Source organism: Gymnodraco acuticeps, unplaced genomic scaffold (assembly GCF_902827175.1).
Source record: "Gymnodraco acuticeps unplaced genomic scaffold, fGymAcu1.1, whole genome shotgun sequence".
Taxonomy (NCBI): domain Eukaryota; kingdom Metazoa; phylum Chordata; class Actinopteri; order Perciformes; family Bathydraconidae; genus Gymnodraco; species Gymnodraco acuticeps.
In genome coordinates this window covers 532,219-556,291 of record NW_022992265.1, presented here as the reverse complement: position 1 = coordinate 556,291, position 24,073 = coordinate 532,219, and the positions used below count along the sequence as shown (strand labels likewise).

The 24,073-nt window shown below is 39.7% G+C and overlaps 2 protein-coding genes across 2 annotated transcripts in view; both read left to right on the top strand.

Annotated features, from left to right (window-relative positions):
• The first annotated feature begins 3,064 nt into the window (after positions 1-3,064).
• On the top strand, positions 3,065-16,811 carry nek8 (NIMA-related kinase 8). Its single transcript, XM_034207039.1, has 15 exons — positions 3,065-3,155; positions 6,682-6,887; positions 7,236-7,468; positions 7,584-7,715; positions 7,925-8,133; positions 8,252-8,331; positions 8,426-8,610; positions 9,184-9,331; positions 9,752-9,828; positions 10,639-10,756; positions 10,891-11,041; positions 11,456-11,619; positions 11,767-11,919; positions 13,076-13,234; positions 14,604-16,811. The coding sequence occupies exons 1-15, from the start codon at positions 3,109-3,111 to the stop codon at positions 14,630-14,632; spliced, it is 2,091 nt and encodes a 696-aa protein (XP_034062930.1). The 5' UTR covers positions 3,065-3,108; the 3' UTR covers positions 14,633-16,811.
• Positions 16,812-17,597: 786 nt separating this feature from the next.
• traf4a (tnf receptor-associated factor 4a) overlaps positions 17,598-24,073 on the top strand; it is a 36,757-nt gene continuing 30,281 nt past the window's right edge. The window contains exon 1 of the mRNA XM_034207048.1: positions 17,598-18,141. Within this exon, the coding sequence (XP_034062939.1) occupies positions 17,999-18,141 (143 nt within the window). The 5' untranslated portion in view covers positions 17,598-17,998. The remainder of the gene's footprint in view (positions 18,142-24,073) is intronic.

Sequence of the window (24,073 nt, the reverse complement as noted above, 5' to 3'; positions counted from 1 at the left end):
ACATTTTGAAAAACGCTTTGTTTGTAAAGAAAGTCAGTCGATTTCTCTTCTGAATTGTCTTTATTTCAATTAAAGTTTATAATATCAATTTACATAGGCAAATGAATATACTATACATCTAAATGAATTTCACTTCTTAAAATGTCTTAAACACACAATCACAAAGTTAATCACCATTTCCTTTGTTCAGACCTGGAGGCCATCTTGTGCCGGTGCTCAAAGGGGGAACACGCCTCCAAAGTATTCCTTATGTTCTGTATGAGTAGGCGGAGTCTTGGATGTCATTGGTCGGGAAATGTGTAATGTAATGAATGCCAATTAACCTATCAGTTGTGTGCAGATCTTGTTTGTTTTGAATGAACAATGTTTTTTGTAGATCAAATAATTAATTTACTCTGGCCTTGATGATTTTGTTACATGCAGAACCTTTTTTTTTCTTTTGTGTTTAACTCTTTAACTCCCCTTTCAGAGTCATGACCTGATTGGCCAGGTTGAATTGGGAAGGCGGGTAATCTGCAATAAATATGACTGGAAAGAGAGGGGACGGGTGGCATTTGTTTCGATTTTTGGTGAAAGAGCAGCACCAGGCATGTAGTGAAGAAAGCAGTCTATGTTTCTGTAAAATGACGTTTTGTTAAAGGCTAAAAAATGAAATGCCTGTTTGTTTTTTTAATGAACCCTCTCTCTCCTTGTGATGTTTTATCACCTCACATTACAACAGAGACAACAGATAAAAAGGGAATTGGTCTGATAAATAGGTATATGGTTCCAAGTATAAATCCGGAAGCATGAAACATGAACCACAATTAATCTACTTCGTTTAGTACAAGGCCCTGTAACAGGACGCCGTAAGAGAGATAAATGTAACACAATATACTTTTTTTGTGTTTCCTGGTTGCCTCACCATTGGTTATTTTTGTTTTAAGTATTTATTTATTTATTATACTTGAAACTTGAAGTTACTTACCACTTTAGATTTCCAATGAAACAACTCACAATTTCTAATAGAGTTTAGGTGCCACTGTTGTTGTAATAATTAGGCCACATAAACACTGTTGACCTGTTCAGTAGTCTGTGTCATATGACGAGTTTGAGAATCTTTTACCTCAAACAGCACTGAACCACATTGAGCTTTGGGTGCATTTTCTTTACCCTGAGGGATGTAAGAAACAGCTACTGTGGAGCCTCTGCAAAACTGCAAGAGAGAAACTTTGAGTTGTTTAATTTTTGCATTGTATATAGCCAAACAAAAATACATTTGAGGGAGATTCCGGGCAGTTAAACCATGATTTTCTGCTGTAGGTTGTAGAAAATCAATGTTAAAAGTAATGAAATTAGAGAAAAAAAAATGTAATACTTAATTGGGGCGGTACTCATACAAAATCAGGGACAAAGGACATGCGAGAGAGGTAAAGCATCATTATGATGAAACAACCTCAACTTCCTGTTATGTCATGAAAAATCCTTAAAGATTAATGATGTACCATACCTGGGGTTTAGTACCAGTTTCACTATACCACACAGTGCATTCCTGGTCACCGACTGTCGAGTCCTTAGACAGATCTTCAGCTGACAGATGACAGCAGCACAAGGCCAAATATGTGACTGAGCGGGTCTGAGGAGTGCCACATATACTGCAAGACTCCTTTAGGTGCTCCATTGTTGAGATATTATATCCCTGAGAAAGGGCTAACTTTTCTTTCATAAGCAATCTACTCAACCATCTTCCCTCCATCCAGCTTCATTTAGAAAACTGCTAACTGAGAGAAAAGGTTCAATTACATGAAAATCACTGTTTGTGGTGATATATCATTATTTCAGATTGATGATAATAGTGGAGGTATGTACTTCAGCACAACACAGAGCAGGCTTTGTCACAGCACAAAGCATTTATTATCCCCTTCGTCGCAGAGAGGGGAAACAGTGCTCAGGCAGCCCTCTTCCTGCTTATCTCAGACAAGGGAAAGGCCCTTTATAATCACCAGGCGTCTGGATGTAAGACCACAGTATCTGAAGTCAATGCTCGAGACGCTACACTAATCTCATCCGCCTCACTGTCGTCATTCCAGATTTCACTTCAGTGAATTTGTTTCCTGACAATTTTGACATGATATTAATTAAGAAACCGCAAAAAATGTACTTTAACAAAGCAGTTTGTAGCTTAAAATAGAAAGACACTTTTCAGAAAGAATATTTGTTTGTGTATCACATGACTATAAAATAAAGAAGTACAGACTCCAAACTAGATTGCTTTGTTCAGTGCTCAATGCAGCTGCAAAACAAGACTTTTTCTGATTTGCAAAGAAACATTTAGATCCTACTCAAAGCTAAACAAACAATAACATGAGTAAATAGTACAGTTCAGAAATTAAACCACTTAAACAACTATTAACATATAGATTACTCGTGGTTGCAGGACATGTGTAAGGATTGCAAAATTCCATTTAGCTGTTGCAGTTTCAATGTCTTGTGTATGAGGACAATCTGTCACACTGGCAGGACTTATTGAAAAGTTTGAATGGCATAGAGCTATCAGGAAAGCAACACCTGTGCTTTTTAAAATAAATACATAATTGAGCCGACATTTCATTTCCTACAGTAATACAAGTTTTCCCTGTTTTTTTCCTGCTTCAGCATCAGCAGCCTGACATGTAAAACATTTTACCATTATTGTTATATTTATACCAACGTCGAAACTGCATCTAATTTCCAGTGTTGATCTCCTATTTATATCATGGATCCAGCTGTTTGTTCAAAGGTGTTACTTTTGCCATGACTTGATACATTACATACATTATACATTATAGTTTTGCAACACACTGCACACTTTTTTAGGATTTGCAATGATTCAGCATGATTGGTTTGGTCTTTTTATCTGTCTCTAAGTTATCCTCCCCTGTCAGAATAAAAATATGTAAGCATGTATTATAATATGTGCTACCAACAGTTGTCTGTACTGTACTGTTACTTCTGTCAGCCTCCTACTTTCAGTGATGCATTTATTTTTGCAGTAGCGTTTCTCCTCTCGCCATGTTTGTCCCTCGTCGCTTGCTGTTGCGGGGACGGGTTGCCTGGAGACGACGGTCACGGAAACGTTTGGGAGCAGCGATGGAGAAGTATGAGAAAATCAAAGTTGTCGGAAGAGGAGCTTTCGGGTAAACTCTGAGATTATTTACACTTTGGAGCTTTTTGTGTTACACACGCCTCTTAATCCAACTGTATGTTAGAACATGTGGTGTTGTCAGGCGTACATTCATAAAGGTAGAACTTTCTTTATCCTCACAAATGTAACGGAATCTGTCGAATGTGCGCCGCCCTCAGAAGAAAACAATGTTTAGAAAGCTTACGATTACTTTACAAATAAACCACCGGAGGGTAGTTAAAAGTCAATCAAAGCTAGCTATGTGATGTAACCTACTGCTGAAGTCATCCTGGGCTTCAAACTTTGTAGGTCTGTTTTGGCCTACAGTTAGTGGAGGCTAGCTAGTTATCTTATTTCGGATTAGTTGCCCTGGGTTTTGGCCTTTTACAATAGCCTTCTTTGAACTGAGTGAATACTCCACAGCTGGAAGACAATGTTGTTACATCAAGACAACAAGTTGCTGGAAAAGTTCATCAAACATACTGTAACGTAACTAAATGCATCTTAAAGATGAACAGACTTCTCTGCTACGTTACATATTCATCGGAGGTATTGTAAGGCATACTCACTCAGGTAACCTACAACTGTAGCTACAATGAAGTGGTATTTAAACGACTTTTTCAGACCATTTGGGCTTCAACTTTTCAGGGGGCAGCCCTAATGTAGTCCTTTCTACATAGTCACTTGTAGAAACAAGTTATTCCAATTATGTTGTAGATAACAGTTGTACACTTACCACTCTTAATGTAACCACATAATATGAGTTTGAATGAGCCTGTATGAAAGACATTTGTGAGCCATATTTCTGTTTATTCTATTTATTCCCTCGCTGCAACATGAAGATATCGTTTTTAAGTGTTTAATTACTTCTTCATCCATTCCTCCCAGTCTGTTATCTTTCCTCTTTTTGAAGGGAACTACTAAACAATCAGCATATGTACATAACAAAGAGTTCTGTAATAATGTGGTGCTCCTAGTACTAGGATGGGTAAAAAGCAGAGACCACATTTCACTGTGTGTGCTATGTGCTCTGTACGTGTGACCGTTAAAGAGGGTTTCATCCTCCAATGCTATCTATCTACTATACATAAGTAAAGGATACAGGCAATTTGATAAAAATTCATTATTTCCTCGAATCATACAGGATGCTCGCTTTAAAAACAAAACGACTGCCAATTCACTGTCGCAACTACAATATTGTTTATGACACAACATCAGGGGCGGATCTACGGGGGGCACTGTAGAGCCTTGCCCCCCCAGCTGCCCCCCTAACTTTTGTTTCCCTAAAACTGTACTAAAACAAACCTACAATATTTCCACAAGCTTCTCAAGCAACAAAACAAGCATTACATTAGTTAAAATTGAATCATTTTAAATATAATTTTAGGCCCGTTAAAAACGCAGCTACGGCCCTGCATTAAACTGCGGAGCGGCGTTCACACAGCCCGCAGCTCACACCGCTGCAGAGAGGGAGCGAGCTGTCCCAGCAACTATGGATCAGCTTCCCCTGGGAGCATTTCCCTTTCCACTAGTTTTGTTTTTACTTAGGACGAGAGCTTGAAACTAAATATTAATAAAACGCTGCCGTTTGAATCGATAGCGTTTAACAGACGGGCGCTGTTTGGGGCGTTACGTTACAAAATACTACGCAGACAGCGTTAGCTGGGAGATTGATCACTTTGCTAAACTACGCGGTAGCCTACTATTACATCCACGTAAACTACACATCACAGCAATGAGGCCAGATCAATGAAACCAGGATACATCCTTTACCGTAAAAACTGGATCTAAACACAGCTGCCTGTGTGCGCTTGATCAATACTTTCTGATGTTATATTTATGATATGCTACATATTAGCTAGGCTACATGGCCCTAACGTGTAAAGTTATACAAGCATTTGTACCAGTGCTTTTCACAAGTAGACTCTTGCAGGCCAGAGTATAGGAGTGATTCAACAACAACACAAAGACATATGAGAAGTGATCAGGACGAACAGAAAGAGGAAAAGGAAAAGAGAGATGAAGAGACCAGGAGGGTCAGAGCAGGAGGAAGAGGAGGAGATGAAGAGACCAGGAGGGTCAGAGCAGGAGGAAGAGGAGGAGATGAAGACATTGGTGAAGAAGAAGAAATATATGTGAGGAATAAAGATGAAGTATCAGAAAGAGGGCCAGAGGCAGGGATCAGGAGGCAGATGAAACTCCAGCTGGACCACATGGTATGTTCTTATTCTACTTACATATTCCATTACAGCAGCACAATCTAGCAGCTCTTAGTATTGACAATTATTGATTGAAATGTGTTGCTGCACAGGTCACCTGTAGCTCTCTGAAGAGATGGGTGATGTCATTTGTGTACTTAATTATAATTAAGTACAGTATGCAGAATTCAGAGTATTCTCTGAATCGGGTGCCTTTTGGATCTTTATATCTTTGAAAAATGAAACCAAAATGTTTGGTCATAACATCTGGTAGTGGACTACTTACATGTTCCCACCTCAGGCACAAAATATAAATAGTTACTAGGAATTTCCTTGAAAAAATGTAACAGGGTTGACGTTTTTGACAAAAAGTAGGCATGAGACCTTGTTTAGCTAAGATATGGCACCACATGGAAGTCAAGGACATTACAAAATTGTAATATTTTGCAAAACTATTAATTATTTACTATTATTAATTCATACAACATAGTTGAAATGTTGAGTTTATCAATCTTAATCTGAAAATACAAAAACTGAAATATAGGTAAGAGAAGAAACTGACACTTTTGTGATGTAATTCCCTCAATGCAGATCACACACGGACTGATCCATTATTTTAATAGGAGGGTAAATGGTATGGCGTGATGGGGTTGAAACAAACTGAGGGACAATATTGCAATTTCATAGATAATTCAAGTGTTTTTTCAGAATTGATTTTTGATCAGTTAAAGTTGACAAGCATATGATTATATTAGCAGCAACATTTTGGGATAATTGGCCATTTTGATTTGTTTAATATTAAATTAATATGTAATAATGCTTAGTGAGCACATGCAAATATGTCTGTCTAAGACAACCAATTTTTTAAAAACAAAATATATATTTAATTTTACATTGTAATGCAAAACAACCTGTTCCATTAATTAATTGCTTTAAAATACATTTTGTAGTTTCCTTTCATTTAAAATGGTTGAGGTAAGCTTGGGGGACTCAAAGGGCACCCGATTGTTTGTCTGAACACCTTGTTTCTCTTGTGCATTAAGAACACTTGTGTTAGGGCATGAATTAACAATAAATAGGTTATATACAGTGTAAAATACCACGTACTGCCCGCCCTCCTATGCCACCCTGGCATGACCTCTTGCCTCCCCTTTGCCCCCCCATGTAAAATGTTCTGGAACCGCCACTGCACAAAATATACTATTGTCTTTTATTGTGATTGTAGTAATGTGTTTTTATTACATGTACAGCACTTTGGCTCGACCAAAAATCGCTTTTAAATGTGCTTTATAAATAAAACTTGATTTGATTTGATTTATTTTCCATTTCCTCCCCTGTCAGTATTGTTCACCTGTGCCGCAGGCGAGGTGACGGGGCCTTTGTCATCCTGAAGGAAATCCCAGTGGAGCAGATGTCACGAGACGAACGTCTGTCGGCTCAGAACGAGTGTCAAGTCCTTAAACTGCTCAACCATCCAAATATTATAGAGTACTATGAGAATTTCCTAGAAGACAAAGCCCTCATGATAGCTATGGAGTATGCACCCGGTACGTTTACTGTAATATCTTATTACATGATCCCCCTTGTGTTCATTGTCAAACTGCAATTTTCCCATGGTTTATTGCTGGAGGGCCTCGCACTCTTTCTCCTTCACATGTTTTATCCGTCTGTTTCTGTTTTTATAACCTTCTTAGAATGTTTGATCTGTCTTTGCTTTGTTTTAAGTACAAATATTTGTCATTTTGTCAAAAGTCTGTTTGAGACAAGTGTTAGATATATTGTAATTTTAACCTTTTTGATTTAATGTCCTTTTATTACCTTGGAATCATTTAGTTATGGTTTCATGAGCATACATCATCTTTATTGTTCATTATGTCATTGTTTTCTTCATGCAGGTGGAACTCTGGCGGATTACATACAGAAGCGTTGTAACTCCCTGCTGGACGAGGACACTATCCTTCACTTCTTTGTGCAGATCTTACTTGCCCTGTACCACGTCCACAACAAACTGATCTTGCACAGAGACCTTAAGACTCAGAATATTCTTCTTGACAAGCACCAGCTGATCGTCAAAATTGGTGACTTTGGTATCTCCAAAATCCTTGTCAGCAAGAGCAAAGCTTATACGGTGAGCTGATGTGCCATTGATTTGGGAGTTGAAATACTTCAACAACAAACTTATCCTGATGTGTTGAATCCTAAAATGTGTTTGCACAAATGAATGCCCTTCTTCTTACTTGCAGGTTGTTGGGACCCCATGTTACATCTCCCCAGAGTTGTGTGAAGGAAAGCCATATAACCAGAAGAGTGACATCTGGGCCTTGGGCTGTGTGCTCTATGAGCTAGCGAGCCTCAAGAGAGCCTTCGAGGCTGCGGTAAGCAAAACATTTTATTTACAAAAAGAACCTTGCCTACTTGGTTGTAATGATTCGAGTCTTACTTAGTTTGTGTTGGTTTGAAGTATATCCACTTCCAGCTCCAAAGATGGCCACTAAAGAGAATATCTTATTCCTTCGGCAAGGATTGTACATATTTATAGTGAATTATGTAATTTTTGTCTATAAATCTTTTATATTTCTTTCAGAATCTACCCGCACTCGTTCTAAAGATCATGAGTGGAACATTTGCTCCAATTTCAGACCGGTACAGCCCAGAGCTGCGACAGCTCATCCTCCACATGCTCAATCTGGATCCATCCAAACGGCCCCAGCTTAATGAAATAATGGCTCTCCCTGTATGCATCAGGCCCCTGCTAAATCTCTACACAGATATAGGCAACGTCAAAATGCGCCGGTACTTCCTAAATGCATGACTATTGTCTAGACAGACATTTTAACACACGTGATTTTAGAATAAGATTTCCTAAATTGTGTTTTGTGTTATCATAGTTATTTGTTCTTCTATGTTCAAGGATTGAGAAACCGCTGTCTAGTATGCACACTGGTCCTCAGGGTAGACAAGGAGGCAGAGTTCCTACCAACAGGTCCAGAGGTCAGAATTACCACACCATTATTTGACGACAGAACTAGCTGTACCAGGTTGAAAATAGAACTTTAATTTCACACTTAATTGTTATTTCTAACAGATGGATCAGTGGGTTTAGGATCAGGGAAGGTTCATTCTCTCTTGCTGTCGTCAGTGTACACGTGGGGAAGTGGAATCTCAGCACCTCTCCGACTGCCGATGCTCAACACCGAGGTGCTTCAAGTGTCTCTGGGCCGCACTCAGAGGATGGGGGTGACCAAGTCTGGCCGTCTGATTACATGGGAGGTCTGTGTAAACCTGAACATGTTTTATATTTTTCGAGGTTCATACAACGCTTCTCTCACAAAGTCCTGAAGTAATGCATTAAAGGAAAAATCCTACATCTTCCACTATCAAGGAAGACCTATTCTGCACTCCTGGGCCAACCTGTTGATGACCAAAGACATTTTAATGTTATTCTGTTGTAGATTATTATTATTATCTCGAATATTAATGGTACACATTTGGTTATTGTGTCAAGCCCCTCAAAAGCATCCCTGTCGTCTAAACAGCCATAATATATTGTTAAATAGACATTAGCAAGTTCTACACCAGCAGTTTCTTCCGTGCAAGTAGTCACCATCCCCATGTTTTTGGATTGGATTTTCTGTAGTCAAATCAAGACATGCTGGGAATTATCAGTACTTAACATAAAAAAGTAACTGCTGGAGGGTGTTAAACATGACGTATTAAGGGTTTCTGTTGGCGTATAAGAGAGCTAATTCTTACTTTCTCATATCATATGTTTATGTATTATAGGAAACAGTTAAATCCTCACCTTTTTCCCTCCATTAAGAAGTATAATATTTATTGTCACAGGCTCCATCAGTGGGTTCTGGTGAGGCCGGTCTGCCCGGTGTGGTGGAGCAGATGCAGCCTCAGTTCATTTCACGTTTCCTTGAGGGTCAGTCTGGAGTCACCATCAAGTCTGTGTCCTGTGGCGATCTTTTTACCACCTGCATGACAGGTTGGTGGACCCTTCTGATTTTTATAACCGTCAGAGATGAACAGGGAGCTCTTTTAAAGGAAATCAATATTTATTCTCTGTTTCCCTTCCTCAAAAGCTGCACGACATGGCCGTAAAAACTCTGAGGCAGCATTCAAACGTACAAATAAAAGGGTGCTGTCAGCTCTTTTTCCAGACTTGATCAGATAGTGTGGATCCACTTGTAATGTAACCTCTCTGCTTGCCTAGCAGTTTGGAAATAGTTTTCCATGAGATTAAACTGATGTGCTCTGTTAGTCAGTGTGCATTAGGAGGCTGTTGTCAGTCTGCCCGGTAATGTGAAACAGATAACACAGGATTAAAGACCCTTCTCTCTCTTTCATCACTTTTCACTGTAGAGACTAGTGTCTTTAATCCCTTCGTTTTATTTTCAATTTGCAGACAGGGGCATTATTATGACGTTTGGAAGTGGGAGCAACGGCTGTCTGGGACATGGAAACTTCAATGATGTAACACAGGTACGCACCATTCAAAGGGAAATACTTAGACTAAATATACACTCAGTCGACAGTTTTTAAGATTCACCAATTTAAAGGAATGCAGTCCAGTACAACAGCACTACAATAGATTGTACCAGGGTTTATAATATTGTGTTGTTGTTTGTATTAATTAGGCTAAATATTAGAAACAACTCCTAGTGAAATGCATTATATTTAAACAGCACCACAATCCCTATCCAAAGTTGAATCATTGTATCTCTAAAACAGTTTTAATAAAAACATTAAACCCCTTTATAAGGTATTAAACAATGACTGTTGTATGAGACTGGTAGAGTTGTTTTAGCTTCTGTACATTATAAACTGGCAATTTAGTTTATTCATTGGATTTGGACAGTATGTAAACAAAAGTTGTCAGTACTTACAGTGCTTATGATATTCAATGTCACACCACCATCTAAATCCAATTCATTTCAAAACATCAACATCTTTGGTATTCCAATACAATGAGCAATATTAAAGTTGGGGCTGTGTAATTCATACTGTATGTGCCTATGAAGCAGATTACTAATGTCTAATTGCTATCATGTGCATTTCCTGTCAAAATATTGAAGTAACAATGTAATTTTATTGGACAGATAGTTAGTAATGAAGTGGAGAAGGAGAATCATTAGAAATGCAACAGAGGTCCCTGGCATTAATTGAATGTTGCATTTATATGATATATTGAATACTTACACTGGGTTACCAGGACGACATGTCGCTTTAGATTTGTGATTAAAACACGACAATGATGACATATCTTTTTCTCTCTGTTTTCTTTTTGCTCAGCCAAAGATAGTTGAGGCCCTCCTCGGCTACGAGCTGGTTCAGATGTCCTGCGGTGCTTCCCACGTAGTCGCTGTGACCAATGAAAGAGAAGTATTTGCCTGGGGAAGAGGAGACAATGGTATAGAGTTAATGATCCGGTTGTTTTAAAATCTATCTTACTATCCATCTTTTGGTGTTTGTTTGGATTGATTTATGACAGCATTATCTCAACACACAGTTTGATTGTTGAGTTTCTGTCATTTCTGTTGGAAGGTCGCCTCGGGCTAGGTACCCAAGACTCCCACAACTGTCCACGGCAGGTGTGTTTACCTGTGGAATTTGAGGCCCAGAGGGTGATTTGTGGAGTCGACTGCTCAATGATTATCAGCACCCAGTACGGCATTGTGGCCTGTGGAAGCAACAGGTAATTACTCTATATTTTCGCATTAAAAAAAAGACAATGGCCATTAGTTTCGGTAGGCATTTCAGTGACTGACATGAGCTAATGATCCGCGGTGGAACAATAACTTGTTTGTGTGCATGTGTTGGTGATAGATTAAAGAACATGAAACACTGAGACACTTATCTGGTGCACAACCTGTGAGACAGCATTCTCCTTAAATGACAAACACTCTTCTGTCATCATTATCCGTCTCGTGCATAAGTAAGACAGTAAACACAACAGAGTTCATTTCAGGTCCTAATAGAAATGGCATTGTTCATATGACTCAGCAGGTACATGCACTAGACAAGGAAACCGTGTTAAAGGGTTCTGTGATAAACATGCATTTTAGATTTGTGTTTTAAAGTACCGTGATTGTTATTTTGTTGTGATCAGGTTCAATAAGCTCGGGTTGGATATAATAACAGCTGGAGAGGAACCAAATCCCTCGGATCAGTTGGAAGAAGTCAACTCTTACACTCATGTCCAATCAGCCCCACTCGACAGTGAGAAGATTGTTCACATTGACATTGGGACAGCCCATTCTGTTGCAGTCACAGGTACAAATATTATATTATTATTAGTATTATTGTATCAATTCACATATTTTGTATCAGACTTTGGAACAAGATTATATCTATATTGTCAATGATCTACATTTATTGTGTCAAAGTCTTATTACTGATGATTTCAACCACATTTTGCAGAGAGGGGTGAGTGTTTTACGTTCGGCAGCAATCAGCACGGTCAGATGGGCTGCAGCTCCCGTCGCAGCAGCCGTGTTCCCTACCTGGTGCCCGGGCTGCAGGGCATCACCATGGCCGCCTGTGGAGACGCTTTCACATTGGCTATCGGATCTGGTGAGTAGAAGAGACTAAAATGTAATATATTTATCTATATATTTAGATTGTCTCATTTTAAGGGCACTTAACAGGAAATGTACTAGCGTGGAAAAATCAGGAAATACTGTCGGTTGTAAAAAACTTAAAATCTTAAACTTAAACTTAAAAGCGTTTCATACAGAAGCTATATTGTCTGGTTATTATACCCGGAAGTCAAATTATAAGCATAAACAAATGGTCTAAGAAAGGAAAATGTTAATTTGATGATTTTGCGATAAAATGCTTGCTGTCAGCTGACATTGATGATTTCTACAAGCATTTTACATTACATGTTACTTGTTAGGCGCTTTTATCCAAAGCGACTTACATACTCAGTACTGTGGGCAATCCCCACAGGAGCAATTTGGGGTAAAGTGTCTTGCCCAGGGACACAACAACATGCTGACTGCAGTGGGGTTTAAACCTGTGACCCCCTGATCCGAACACCAAGGCTCTATCCACTGCGCCACACGCCTCCTTCACAAGCATTTGTTCACAAAGGAAGCAAAGGAGAAACTGTATTTTCCGTCATTGTTAATCCCTCACGTCATGTATGAGTAGGAGTTGATGGAGTAAATATAACAGGGTTACTCTCAGTTCTGAGTTGAGACAACATTTCTTAAATATCTGTGGTTTAGCTGCTCTGGAGGGAAAGAGGAGGATTTTAATGAAAGTCACCCATTTCAATCCCTGTGAGCAACTATGTAACCACATAGTAGGCAAAAGAGAGAGCTGATTAAACACTGTGATGAATTTTAAAATGTCTGCAAGTTTCAAACTGAAATTATCTGAAGGTTAAATCGTTACATGGACAAAAATAGTTAGAAGTCATGCAAACGATACAGAGTTTTTAGCTAATGGGCTAAACTAAAAAACATGCAATACAAAAAAAGACAATGTGTGTTACAGATAGGGAACAGATGTGTACAATATGTGGATAAAATGTCCGGGGGGGAAGTCAGCAGTGGCCAGTCTGCAGTCTTTCTTTGTTGAAGAAAATCTTTGTTCAGCTTTAACTCCCTTCAGATCGTCATTTTGCCACCGCTGCACGAGAGACAAAGCCACCAGTTAAATATTTGTGTGAATTAATTCATCAGAAACAGTGACCCGCTCCTTCTCCCCCTGCTCTCCACAGATGGGGAAGTGTACACCTGGGGAAAGGGCGCCCGCGGCCGCCTCGGAAGAAAAGAGGAGGATTCTGGGATACCAAAGGCGGTGCAGCTTGACGAAAGTCACCCATTCACGGTGACATCGGTGGCTTGTTGTCATGGCAACACCCTGCTGGCAGTGAAACGTAATATTTCGCTTATTAGCCTTTGTTAACAAACACTGTGAGATGTTGGGATGGTGGTGAAATGTAACTGAGAGTGCTAATCCCCAGATGAAAGACAGGCTTAACTTGAGACAAGCCTCCTGATAGCGTCGACAGAGATGCATGTTTATGAAGAATTGTGAAAGGACTCATTTGTACGTTTTAACGCTCTAAGGCTAAAGACGTGACTACAGCTTTGTTTCATACTGGAATTAAGTCTAAGCATGTCCAGTCACGACATGCTACACACGATCAGGACCTTTCTATCTACGTCCGAAAGTAATAAATCAGCCTAATGTTGTTTTGTGGCTGTTGATGGCAGTCATGACATTCGTGACTGGGCCATAGATTTCCTATTGGGAGGAGCAGAACACAGCAATTTATCCCTCTTTGTCTCAAATGTGACACTGCAAAAGCCACAGAATCTAATACAAACTGAACTAAAAGTGGGATTAAGTCTCTCTACACTCCAAATTGAAAATAGCTGCAGATTTAGAGGAGATTAAACTGCACCACAGTTTAATAAATAGCAGAGATGTTGTTAATCCTCGCTACAGGCATCACGGCTGCTGTTTAAATATTTGATTGACCTGCACCATGTGACAAGGACATGGACTAACACTGACTAACACTCATAGAGGTCATTCGCAGGGTCTGTGATTCTGTTTGGACCAAACCAAAAACTGATTATCATACAATGTGTTAAAAAAAAGTGTATCTACTTTTTTTTTAAAGATCACACTTAGACTACAGTATATAAATACCTCAACATGTTGATTATATCAAACAATTTAACCCATACTGTATCATGAAAGGACAGGGAGTAGAAGTTGTGTCTTCGGGAAAACAAGGAAGCAATAGAAACCTAAAATAGTTTGATTACTATTTCTTCTGTAGGCTTATCTTATTATCTATCCAAGAAAATCATAGTTTGGTGGAGAAGCTGATCTCTGTGAAAGACATTTCACCTAAAACATCATTTAGTAATCGAAAATTACCGTACCACACTTTTTCAAAGCTCAATAATTAACAATTAATGTACTAAAACTGCTAAATGAATGCATGCTAAATAGAAACACTGTAACCCTGATATCTGAATGCTGAGGAATCACATCACTGCTGAATACCCTATTTAAAAATGTATAATGTTTAAAAAAGCACAACGTTTAAATCCCAAATTCATCTCCATGTCGACATCCTTGTATCAACATTAAGCATTTTTTCAGAAAAATGACTGAAATCATTTATCAAAGTAGATGCCAACTAATTCTTCATCAATCAATTCATCTTTTATTGACAATAATTCCTGTTCTGACCCTTGACCTTTTGCCCTCTTTCCCTCTTGTTTCAGCTTTGCTTGAGGAACCTGTCCAGAGATGATTTTGTCCTCAAAACAAATCCACCCCCACTTAGCAGTCGTCCTGCAGTCTGGCAGGGGCCTGAGGTGAAGCTTCCTCTGAATATAACTCCTCCCAGAGGCCCATCTGTGCTGCAGTTGAAAGATTTCCTTTCACACTGCAGCTGCGGCCTCAGATTCTCACTTGGTCTTCCTCTCCATCAAGTTTTTTTCTCTCTTCTGTTTGTTTCGTTCAACAGTTTGATATTTTACAGAAAAGCACAAAAAAGCTGTGTGTAGCAGCAGGTATGTCACAACAGGTTAGATAAGAGAAATGTTGCAACCCTGTCTGCTACTTAATATGGATTACAGGATGTCATTAGGCAGCTTTCATGTGGAGAGCTATTGTCCTCTCTCACATGCAGAGTTAGCATGATAAAGGCCAGAGAAAGTCAAACTGGTTTGAGCTTCCTTAAGCCACCTATGAAGAGTGAAAGCCACTTCAGTGTCTTCAGTCGAGTGAACCAAACACAGTGACCTCGATCACGCCGTCAGCGATCACATTGTATTTTATTGGATTAGTCCTCCGGTACATTTGTAACTCAAAGGCTGCGCTCAAACCAGATAACGCTGTTGTGTTCATCTTTAAAACTTAATGTGCCGGAAAACAGTGCCTCGTTCACTACTCAGCAGGTGGCAGGGGTTGGTCACAAGTAAAGTCGTTTTTAAAATAAATTATAGAATCAATCCAATATGGCAGGTTGTATTGGGGAGTGTTAGCAGAAAGTCCTGGAGGATATGATATGTGAACAAATATAACGGAACAAACTAAATCCCAAATCTGCAGTGTCAACAGCATCAATGCTCTTATTGATGGATTCTACCATTTGTGTTCCATTGTAGAAATCCTGAGAGCACTACAGAGAGCATACAACGCACACTTGGACACTCACAGAATACTGTATTATGAAAACAAGTGCTCTAACAACCTCTAAAGACATAATTATTGTCTGATAAACACTAGCAATCAACTATGGAAGTATAGAGTGTTGAGAGGAAGGTTTGCCAAAGACTATCTTTTTAGTTTTTAGCTATGTTAATACATTTAAAATGAAATGGTATATACTGTTTGACCTGTACTCATAAGATAACCTAAGACTGAAAGGTGGGGTAGGTCATTTTGGAGAAACCAGCTCGAGTGCGCTAGAATTTGAAAATACACAGCCGGAAAAAATCTGCCCCTTCCTTACAGAGCCCCTCCTCCAACACACACGAACGCGCACATGACCAATGAGGGCACGAGATAAGTTTGTGCACAGATGGAAGGCTGACAGGAAGGTAGGCCATCCAGTTATTTTAGCCGACCCGGCTCAGATGATTGGTTGTGCTTTTTACAGCGCTACGGCTTCCACAGATGGATTTTTTGCCAAAGCACTTCAGATATTCATTGCTATCGGGATGTTAAGAGCATTCCATGGAATATAATAAAAAGTGTATCTCGAGCCGGTTTCTCAAACTTACCTATCCCACCTGTAAGGAAAACTGCCGAAGCCAATGTGGTGTAGAAGTACTCAGATCTTAATAGCAATACCACAGTATATTCATACTCTGTAACAAGTTCTTTACTCAAAAATGTAAAGTAAAAGTACATATTATATATATTTTATTATGTTCATCATGATTAGTGATGCATTAACTATTGTGTAAGCATCACTTGTTGCAGCAGGCAAATGTGAGACTAATTTTATATTTCTTGTATTTAAAAAATAAATAATTATACCTTTTAATCTGCTAAGCAACTGACCGTTAGATACATGAAGTGAAGTGAAATGTACAATGTTTGCCTCTGAAATGTAGTGGATTGAATATACATGTACTTTAAAATGGAAATACTCAGGTAAAGTACCTCACATTTGCACAAAGTATTTGAGTGTACTTTTCCGTACCTAGAGTGGAATGTTTGCAGGTACCAATAATATAAGAAAGAATGATTCTCACCGGTGTCTGTGAAATCCTGTATCTGAAATTACATTTTGAATAGAAATTGATGTAAAGCATTTCAGAGAAGGTCATATTTATTGTGGCTGCTAATGGTTGTCTGAAAAAAAGAAAACATACTTATCATGAAGGTTGCCCTAAAAATAAAACAACTCATACATCACCATCTTGAAATGGTGAGTATAATTAAGTGAATTATTTTCATCATAAAACAGTTAATCTATAGGCCTACATTCATGTTTTTTTTTCTCCAGTGTTATTCATTAAGATTCTAATATAAATTATAATATTTTACAAAATACGGTTACGTTTTTGTTATAATCACTCCTTTCTGAAGATGTGTTCACACCTTGTCTGAGGACATGGATCCTCGACATTGTATTCTTGTGTGATGATGTAATGATGATGTAATCCTTTGGCAATACAGCAGGTTAAAAAAATATATAAATATGTGGATGTGCTCTTTATCTCTTTTGTCACAAAAACACGCCCATTTTCTATAATATATGCATGAGCTTAACATACTCAGTCAGGTTGTATTGTTATTATTTATAAACGCAACATTTTACAGAAAATACATAGAAATAGTACTATAATATTCATTGTGTGTGTCTGCTTAACCACCAGAGGGCACCTTCCATCTCTTACTGTGCTGTAGCTTTCTATATTAGGTCAATTAGACATTTGATTAAAACAAAATATATGATTTCGACTTAAAAATTACAAACAAACCTCCCAACACTTTTGACTGTAGGCCTACTATATGTTTAATAGTTCGAAAGCCAGGATCATTGCACTTAATTAGGTATTAACTGACAATTGAGTAGTAGATATTTGAACACAGACATGGAAAACAAACGTTTGATGATCAGCCACACAAAAGCTCAAATTAAATGTCCATAAAGAGATAAAAGGGGGATGAAATGGTGTGAACGGAGTGTCTCAGCGTTTGACTCCTCCTGCGGGGAGGAGGAGGAGGCGGGCCTCGGTGCACCTAAACCACACGGAGCCTGGGTTATGCATTGTGCTCAGTCTGCTATCAGTACTGCATCCACAGAGCAGGAGGAGAGGGCCACACATGAACCCTGAGCTCTAACAGTGCACGGAGAGCGCTTTTGGGGAAAAATCGGCGATCGTTTCTGCAGCGTTTCCTGGACGCTCGTGCCGCTCTTTTGTTTCCAGCAGTCGCCGGGCTGCAGGAGGAAAACCCGGGGAGTGATCGTCTCCTTGAAGCCCGATCGCTCGGTGGCGGAAGGGACGTGATATGAACCCCTCATCGGCTTAAACAGCAGTGCAGCTAAATAGCCCCGTTTTCAGGGGGAGGGGGGACTTAACTGAGGGATCAAAAGAGGACATTAATACCTTTTTAACCTGCAGCAGAAGGCCGAGAAATAGCCACGGAACCTGTAGCGATGCCCGGGTTTGATTACAAGTTTCTGGAAAAGCCAAAGAGACGGTTCCAGTGTCCGCTCTGCAGCAAGGCGATGCGGGAGCCGGTCCAAGTGTCTACCTGTGGACATCGGTTCTGTGACACCTGTCTCCAAGAATTTCTAAGGTATGGTGTGTTTGCTTTGTGACAGATCCACCTCTCTGCAGGCGATACCGGAGACGACAGCATAGCTTTGTCTAGTTTCGGTCAACAGAGCAACAGTAGATAAAGGACGTGTAGGTGTGTCCTCCTCACCTTTCCTCAGAAGGGTTTAACATTAATTTCAGTAATTCATAATGCCACTGCACAATGGCACAGTATGGAGCCTGGTAAACTGCACATTGAACTCTCCCGTTTTTAGTGTCATGTGTCATCTTCACTGATTTCATGCCTTTGTGAGCCTCTGTGTTTACATAAACATGACTGAGCTTTTTGTTTTGGATCATGCAGGTGTTGTATGGCAGGTAGAGGATGTTTTTTCTCTCTTTAGCCTAAAATATTCATGAGTGAGTCAAAAAAAACGAGGCTTTCAATCATGCAAATGATTATTTTGTTGCACATTTTGTGTTTTTGCCCTTATTCATTATTGAGGGTAGATTTTTTGTTGTTTGTGTCCTCCAGAGGGCCCGGCCTCTCCATCCTGTCTGTGTTTTTGCCCCCGGGGTGGCTGTGTGTGTGTGTGTGTGTGTGTGTGTGTGGTGTGTGTGTGTGTGTGTGTGTGTGTGTGTGTGTGTGTGTGTGTGTGTGTGTGTGTGTGTGTGTGTGTGTGTGTGTGTGTGTGTGTGTGTGTGTGTGTGTGTGTGTGTGTGTGTGTGTGTGTGTGTGTGTGTGTGTGTGTGTGTGTGTGTGTGTGTGTGTGTGTGTGTGTGTGTGTGTGTTGTGTGTGTGTGTGTGTGTGTGTGTGTGTGTGTGTGTGTGTGTGTGTGGTGTGTGTGTGTGTGTTGTGTGTGTGTGTGTGTGTGTGTGTGTGTGTGTGTGTGTGTGTGTGTGTGTGTGTGTGTGTGTGTGTGTGGCTGTGTGTGTGGCTGTGTGTGGCTGTGTGTGTGGCTGTGTGTGTGTGTGTGGCTGTGTGTGTGTGTGTGTGTTTAGACAGATTCCTTCATTGGTGACAGTTAGGGGGCCACTGAGGGACCTTTCACTCTGAGGTCAGCAGTCTGACTGACCCCCCCCCTACCTCCTAATCTGCTCAACATTGAAGCCAGTGTTAAGACTTGTAGAAAGAAAGTCTTTGTTTTATCTTAAGGTGGACTGCATTGTCTGAAACGAGGGACTTACATGAAAGGGAAACTAATATTACCCACCCACAATTTAATCTGCACATCATGAACTCTCATCATAAACTTCTTCTGGAGTGAAGTTTAACATAAACATTTGTGATGTTTACTCTGGTCAAAGTAAGCCTTAATTAAAGTTTAAAGAAAGATCAATTGTATGTAACATCTGGTTTATCTCAAAGCAGAGATCTTTTGCACAGTTGAATACTGGATGCTGTTCAGGCAGATTTGATAAATATTCAAGAGGAAATAAGATAGTACAAAGTAGCGCTGCAACTAAGGATTACTTTTATTAATTGCTTATTTTCTCAATTGGCCGATATCTTATTGTTTATAAAATGTTTCCCAGAGCCCATTACATCTTCAAACCTCTTGAAGCTACAGTTCAAACGTAAAATAATATTCTAGGAGGCAACAAAATAAATCAGCAAATCATGCAATACAATTTCTTTCATAAATTGGCTTATCAACAATTCAGGTATAGTTATGATGAACAAGGAAATGGTTTGGTTTCAAGAGCTGCAACAAAAGTAAAACACTCAATAGACGGATAGATATATACTTTATTTATCCCAAATTGGAAATTATGTAATTCAATAATTCACTTAACAGCACAATGATCAACTAATAATGATCAACTTATCACAAAAAAGCTCTCTGGATCTGGCTTATACATGTTTCTTGTTTCCTGTGCAAGTTGACAGGCACGACACACAATAATATAAACTCTATTTTTGTATTAATAGGTTATAAATCAAAGTGGATATACTTTATTATTTGTTGTTATGATTGAGTCATATCCAGCTGATATAGAAGAGCATCTCTTCTGTTGTAGATGAACATCATTGTTGACATGTTGCATGCATCATCAGAGTTTCCGTGATGTGTGTGGAAAGATAGAGAGAGGAAGACAAAACAGATACTAGCAGGGTTTTTACTCATTTGTGTTGAAGTAACACTTTAGAAAAGTTAAAGCTTTCAAATAAAAATGAACACTTTAACATTTAAGTCAATGCTGCATCTCATAAAAGCGCTGTGGTTTGTGTGATTGTTCTGCAGTTTGATGTTCCGATCTTTAAAAGTCTTTAGTTACTTCATGAAACTTGACGGCAACCTGAAGGAAACTCACAAGCAAAAACAACTTTGTTAACAACACTTGCTACAGGAGGGACGAATAGGCCATGTTATCTCATCCTAAGATATCAACTTCTTATGTATTATTTGTCAGAGAAACAGTGTCCTAATTTAAAAGAGGGAGGTGGAGATGTGAATGACGGCTCTGAATACTGGAACCGCTGTGCTGCGCACCTTGAGTCATCAGGAAGCCTCCTCTTGCTTACTAGACAGCAGCAAATTGCATCTGGTAAAAAGCAGAAACTGAAATGTACAAAAACAGCGAGGGAGGAAGAGTGTTCCCTGCTGATCAATGAGTTTAACCCAACGCTTTGTCTGCCTCATCCTGCCCACCTCCGTCCTCCTCCTCCAGTTTACGCTCTTTTCATCCTCCCACAGACTGACTGGATGTTACAAAAGTTTCCCGGCTTGTGAAAGTTTTTGGTTGAGTAAATGTTTGTCGGGATGTCAGCGCTGTGTGAATAAATGATTCCTCCATGTCTGAACTGCATAAAGATGTAGCAACATCTGTGAGATCTGGTACACCTTAAAAGTGTACAAATTCGCTATTTCAACAATACCAGTTTTACAAGGCGTTTTAATGTGTAAGTAATGGATGTATTCGTGCTATATACATAATAATAAACAGTTTTCAAATCATCAATTTTGAGTTGCAGCCTTTGGAAAACATGTGTTGACCATTGCAGACGATAAAGACAACAATCCATTTATATACAACTAATCAACACCTGATGGTTATTGTTTCTATTAATAACTTAAAATTCAAAAGTCTTTATTTATTTTACATTTGTAAGGGCAGCCTTGATCATTAAACTGTTGTGGTCAAAGTGGTACCTCATAACTGTTATCAGATTCCATCCGAAGGTGGTATTCAGATGTCTAAACAAGTTCTCCTGATGCTCTTCTCAGGTAGAATAAAGCTTAAATAAACATTTAAATCAACAGTACATTATAGTTCAGCAGCTCTCCCACCTTCACTAACTCTGACAGGCAAAAGCAAAGCTGCCTCGTCACCTCTTTAATTAACAAAGTATGCCAGTCGAGTCCACTTTAAGATCTCTTGGCCGTCGAGCGCACGCATCTTTTTGTGAGGTGAGTTCCAGTTTATTGGGGCTGACAGACAGTAGTTAGCTAATGCTTCGCCTGTTGTGCAACAAGGTTGATCCTTTTGCTGTAATTATTGGAGGTTGTGTAATATCCAGTCTGGGCTTGCCAGCCGACTCTGCCCACTTTCACCCTGACAGCGGAGCTCGCCGCTCTGTTGCAATACACAGGAATGTTACTGCATGGCATTTCTTCAATATGCATCAGGCTTTCTCAAGAAATAGACCTTGTGATCACCAGGACTTTAATTAACTGAAATATGTCTTAAATACACTTAATAGTTGTAGGTCGAAATGTAATCAAGTTTGTAGGTATTAATGTAAATAATTCTGTATTTTAAGTTGTTAATTATTACATTTGGAATATTACTTGTTAGTTTGTCATTTATGAAAGTTGTTACAATATAAAATACATCTTTATAAACACTTTAATGTGGCTTTAAGCACATATAAGGACATGTTAAGTGTTGATTCATGTTTTGTACGGACATCACTGATTATAACTTATTTTATTAATTCATATTTTATGTTATTACACATATTTTAATATTGTCATTAATTGTCAATATACACCAGTCTACAATTCACTACAAGTTGTATTAAGCATTGTTTACAACCCTATTTTAGTGTGTTATAAACCATTTGTTCAATGCTGTTACTGCTAATGGATGCTAACACAAATAAATGGTTAATCCTGTATTTTCACTTCAAAGCTTGTCAAAATAAACTTCCTTGAGAGGTACTCGAGGAAACGCATGAATTGTTCTCCTTTCCCATGTGTCAGCTCCATGAAGAGCGTGTGTGTGCCTCCTCTGTGTTCATAGGCATGTTAGCATGTGATGCTAATGGGCTGTGTTTCCGCCCCGGGAGGAATGTTTATACACTTGACAGTCCTGGAGGCTGCCCCAACTCCAAAGGAGAATCATGGGGTAAAAAGCAGCCCGGCCCTGCAGAGTTAACACTCTGCAATCAAATATGAGTCACATGCTTCAGCACTTGAGTGTGTGCTGACCGGGGTAGGCCTTTGTTTTTAGCAACACTGCCTCTTTAATAAAGGAGAATTAACACTTAATGGTATGTAACATAATTTTCTTCACTGTGTGGGGGCTAAGTAGCCCTCACACATGCCAGGCCTCATGGCTCATCAGTCCTGGGCCTCCTGAGCTGCAGTAATGCCATGCAGTGTGACAGTGCTGTCTCTCTGGGCATGATGCAGGGCTGTGCCACGGCCTTGCCAGGGGTGTAATTGGTTTGTTCGACTCGGGAGTTTCTTCTTCCACACACTCATGTAGAGCTGCAACTGCTGACTTACCCAGAGTCACGAGGAACTCCAAAGTGGGCTATAAGGATTTCTATCCACAACTATATTATTCACTGTCCAAAAGCCAGGGGAGTGTTTTTATTTGTTGTGGAATGGGCCGTGATTCATTTTAACTTTGACCCATCCTCTGTGTGTAGCGCAGTTTTATTCTCTCCTCATCTAGGTGATACTCACTCTCCCACGCTTTTATAGTCTCGGTGCCTTGATGCACAACCACCAACATCATAACAGACTCTTTTACTCTTCCTACAGCAGCGACTGTCTGTCTTACATGTATGTGTTGGTTTAGTGGAAGAAGAATTTATGCTACTTTTATAAGTGACCTCTTATGAAGGGTCTATAAGGTCTAGTTAATGGCTTTATTAATGCAAGAGAGTAAATGAACATTTTTCCTTCAAATTTAAAAAGCTAAAAAGACTTGCTTCCCGCTTCTTTCACAACCCTAAAGCCATTTTGAATATAACCGGTCTGTAAAGCTTTAGTGAGTGATGTATTAACCATTGAAACACCTTATAAAGGCTGACTTGTCAGAAAGTGGTACCATAAAAATCACACGCTTGATCTGAAAGGCATTTGGCCCCGTCAACATGTGGTAATGGAGGTTATTTCTCTCCTTTAAACACATGATGAGTCTACTTCTGTCCATTGTTCGTGCAGCCGTGCAGAGGGATGTATAGAGAGGCACTTTGGGCGTTTCTTTAAGGCCTAAATAGAGCTGTGTTGCATTTGTGCCCAGTGTTGTGTGTAAGTCTGCCACTTGAGGCAGCTGGGGCTTTGTGTCTCAGTGGGTATCTGTATCTGAATGGGAGCAATGCCATGGATGGCTGATGAATGACTGTGTGTTCATTACCATCCCCGGCCCTCTGTCCCCTCAGAGAGACATTCAAAGTCCCCTGCAGGTGTCCGAAGGCTGCGATGGCATCCTGGGTCCAGATCCGGAGAGTTTTGGGGGGGTGCTCTGCTGTCCCATCCTGTCTTTGACGACAACGATGGTCAGTGAGCTGCACACACAGAGAGATGTTGTCTTCAGCTGTGTGAAAGCCCTCAGGCCTCCGCTCTGCACTTTGAGGTCTGTGAAGGCGTCTCAGAGCTGTGCACTGAGGCGACTCAGCTGATGTACTTGGGGTGACAGAGCTGGAAACAGTAAGCACATCAATGCATAGGAAGAGACACTCACTCCGAGAAGATATACACAAGCATTTGTCTTGGAAAGTAACAGTCAGTAC

Coding starts and splice junctions, on each gene's coding strand:
- nek8 (XM_034207039.1), top strand. CDS start 3,109: ATGGAGAAGTATGAGAAAATCAAAGTTGTCGGAAGAGGAGCTTTCGG. Junction 8,134..8,251: donor GGCAACGTCAAAATGCGCCG/GTACTTCCTAAA, acceptor TCTATGTTCAAG/GATTGAGAAACCGCTGTCTA. Junction 11,920..13,075: donor CACATTGGCTATCGGATCTG/GTGAGTAGAAGA, acceptor TGCTCTCCACAG/ATGGGGAAGTGTACACCTGG.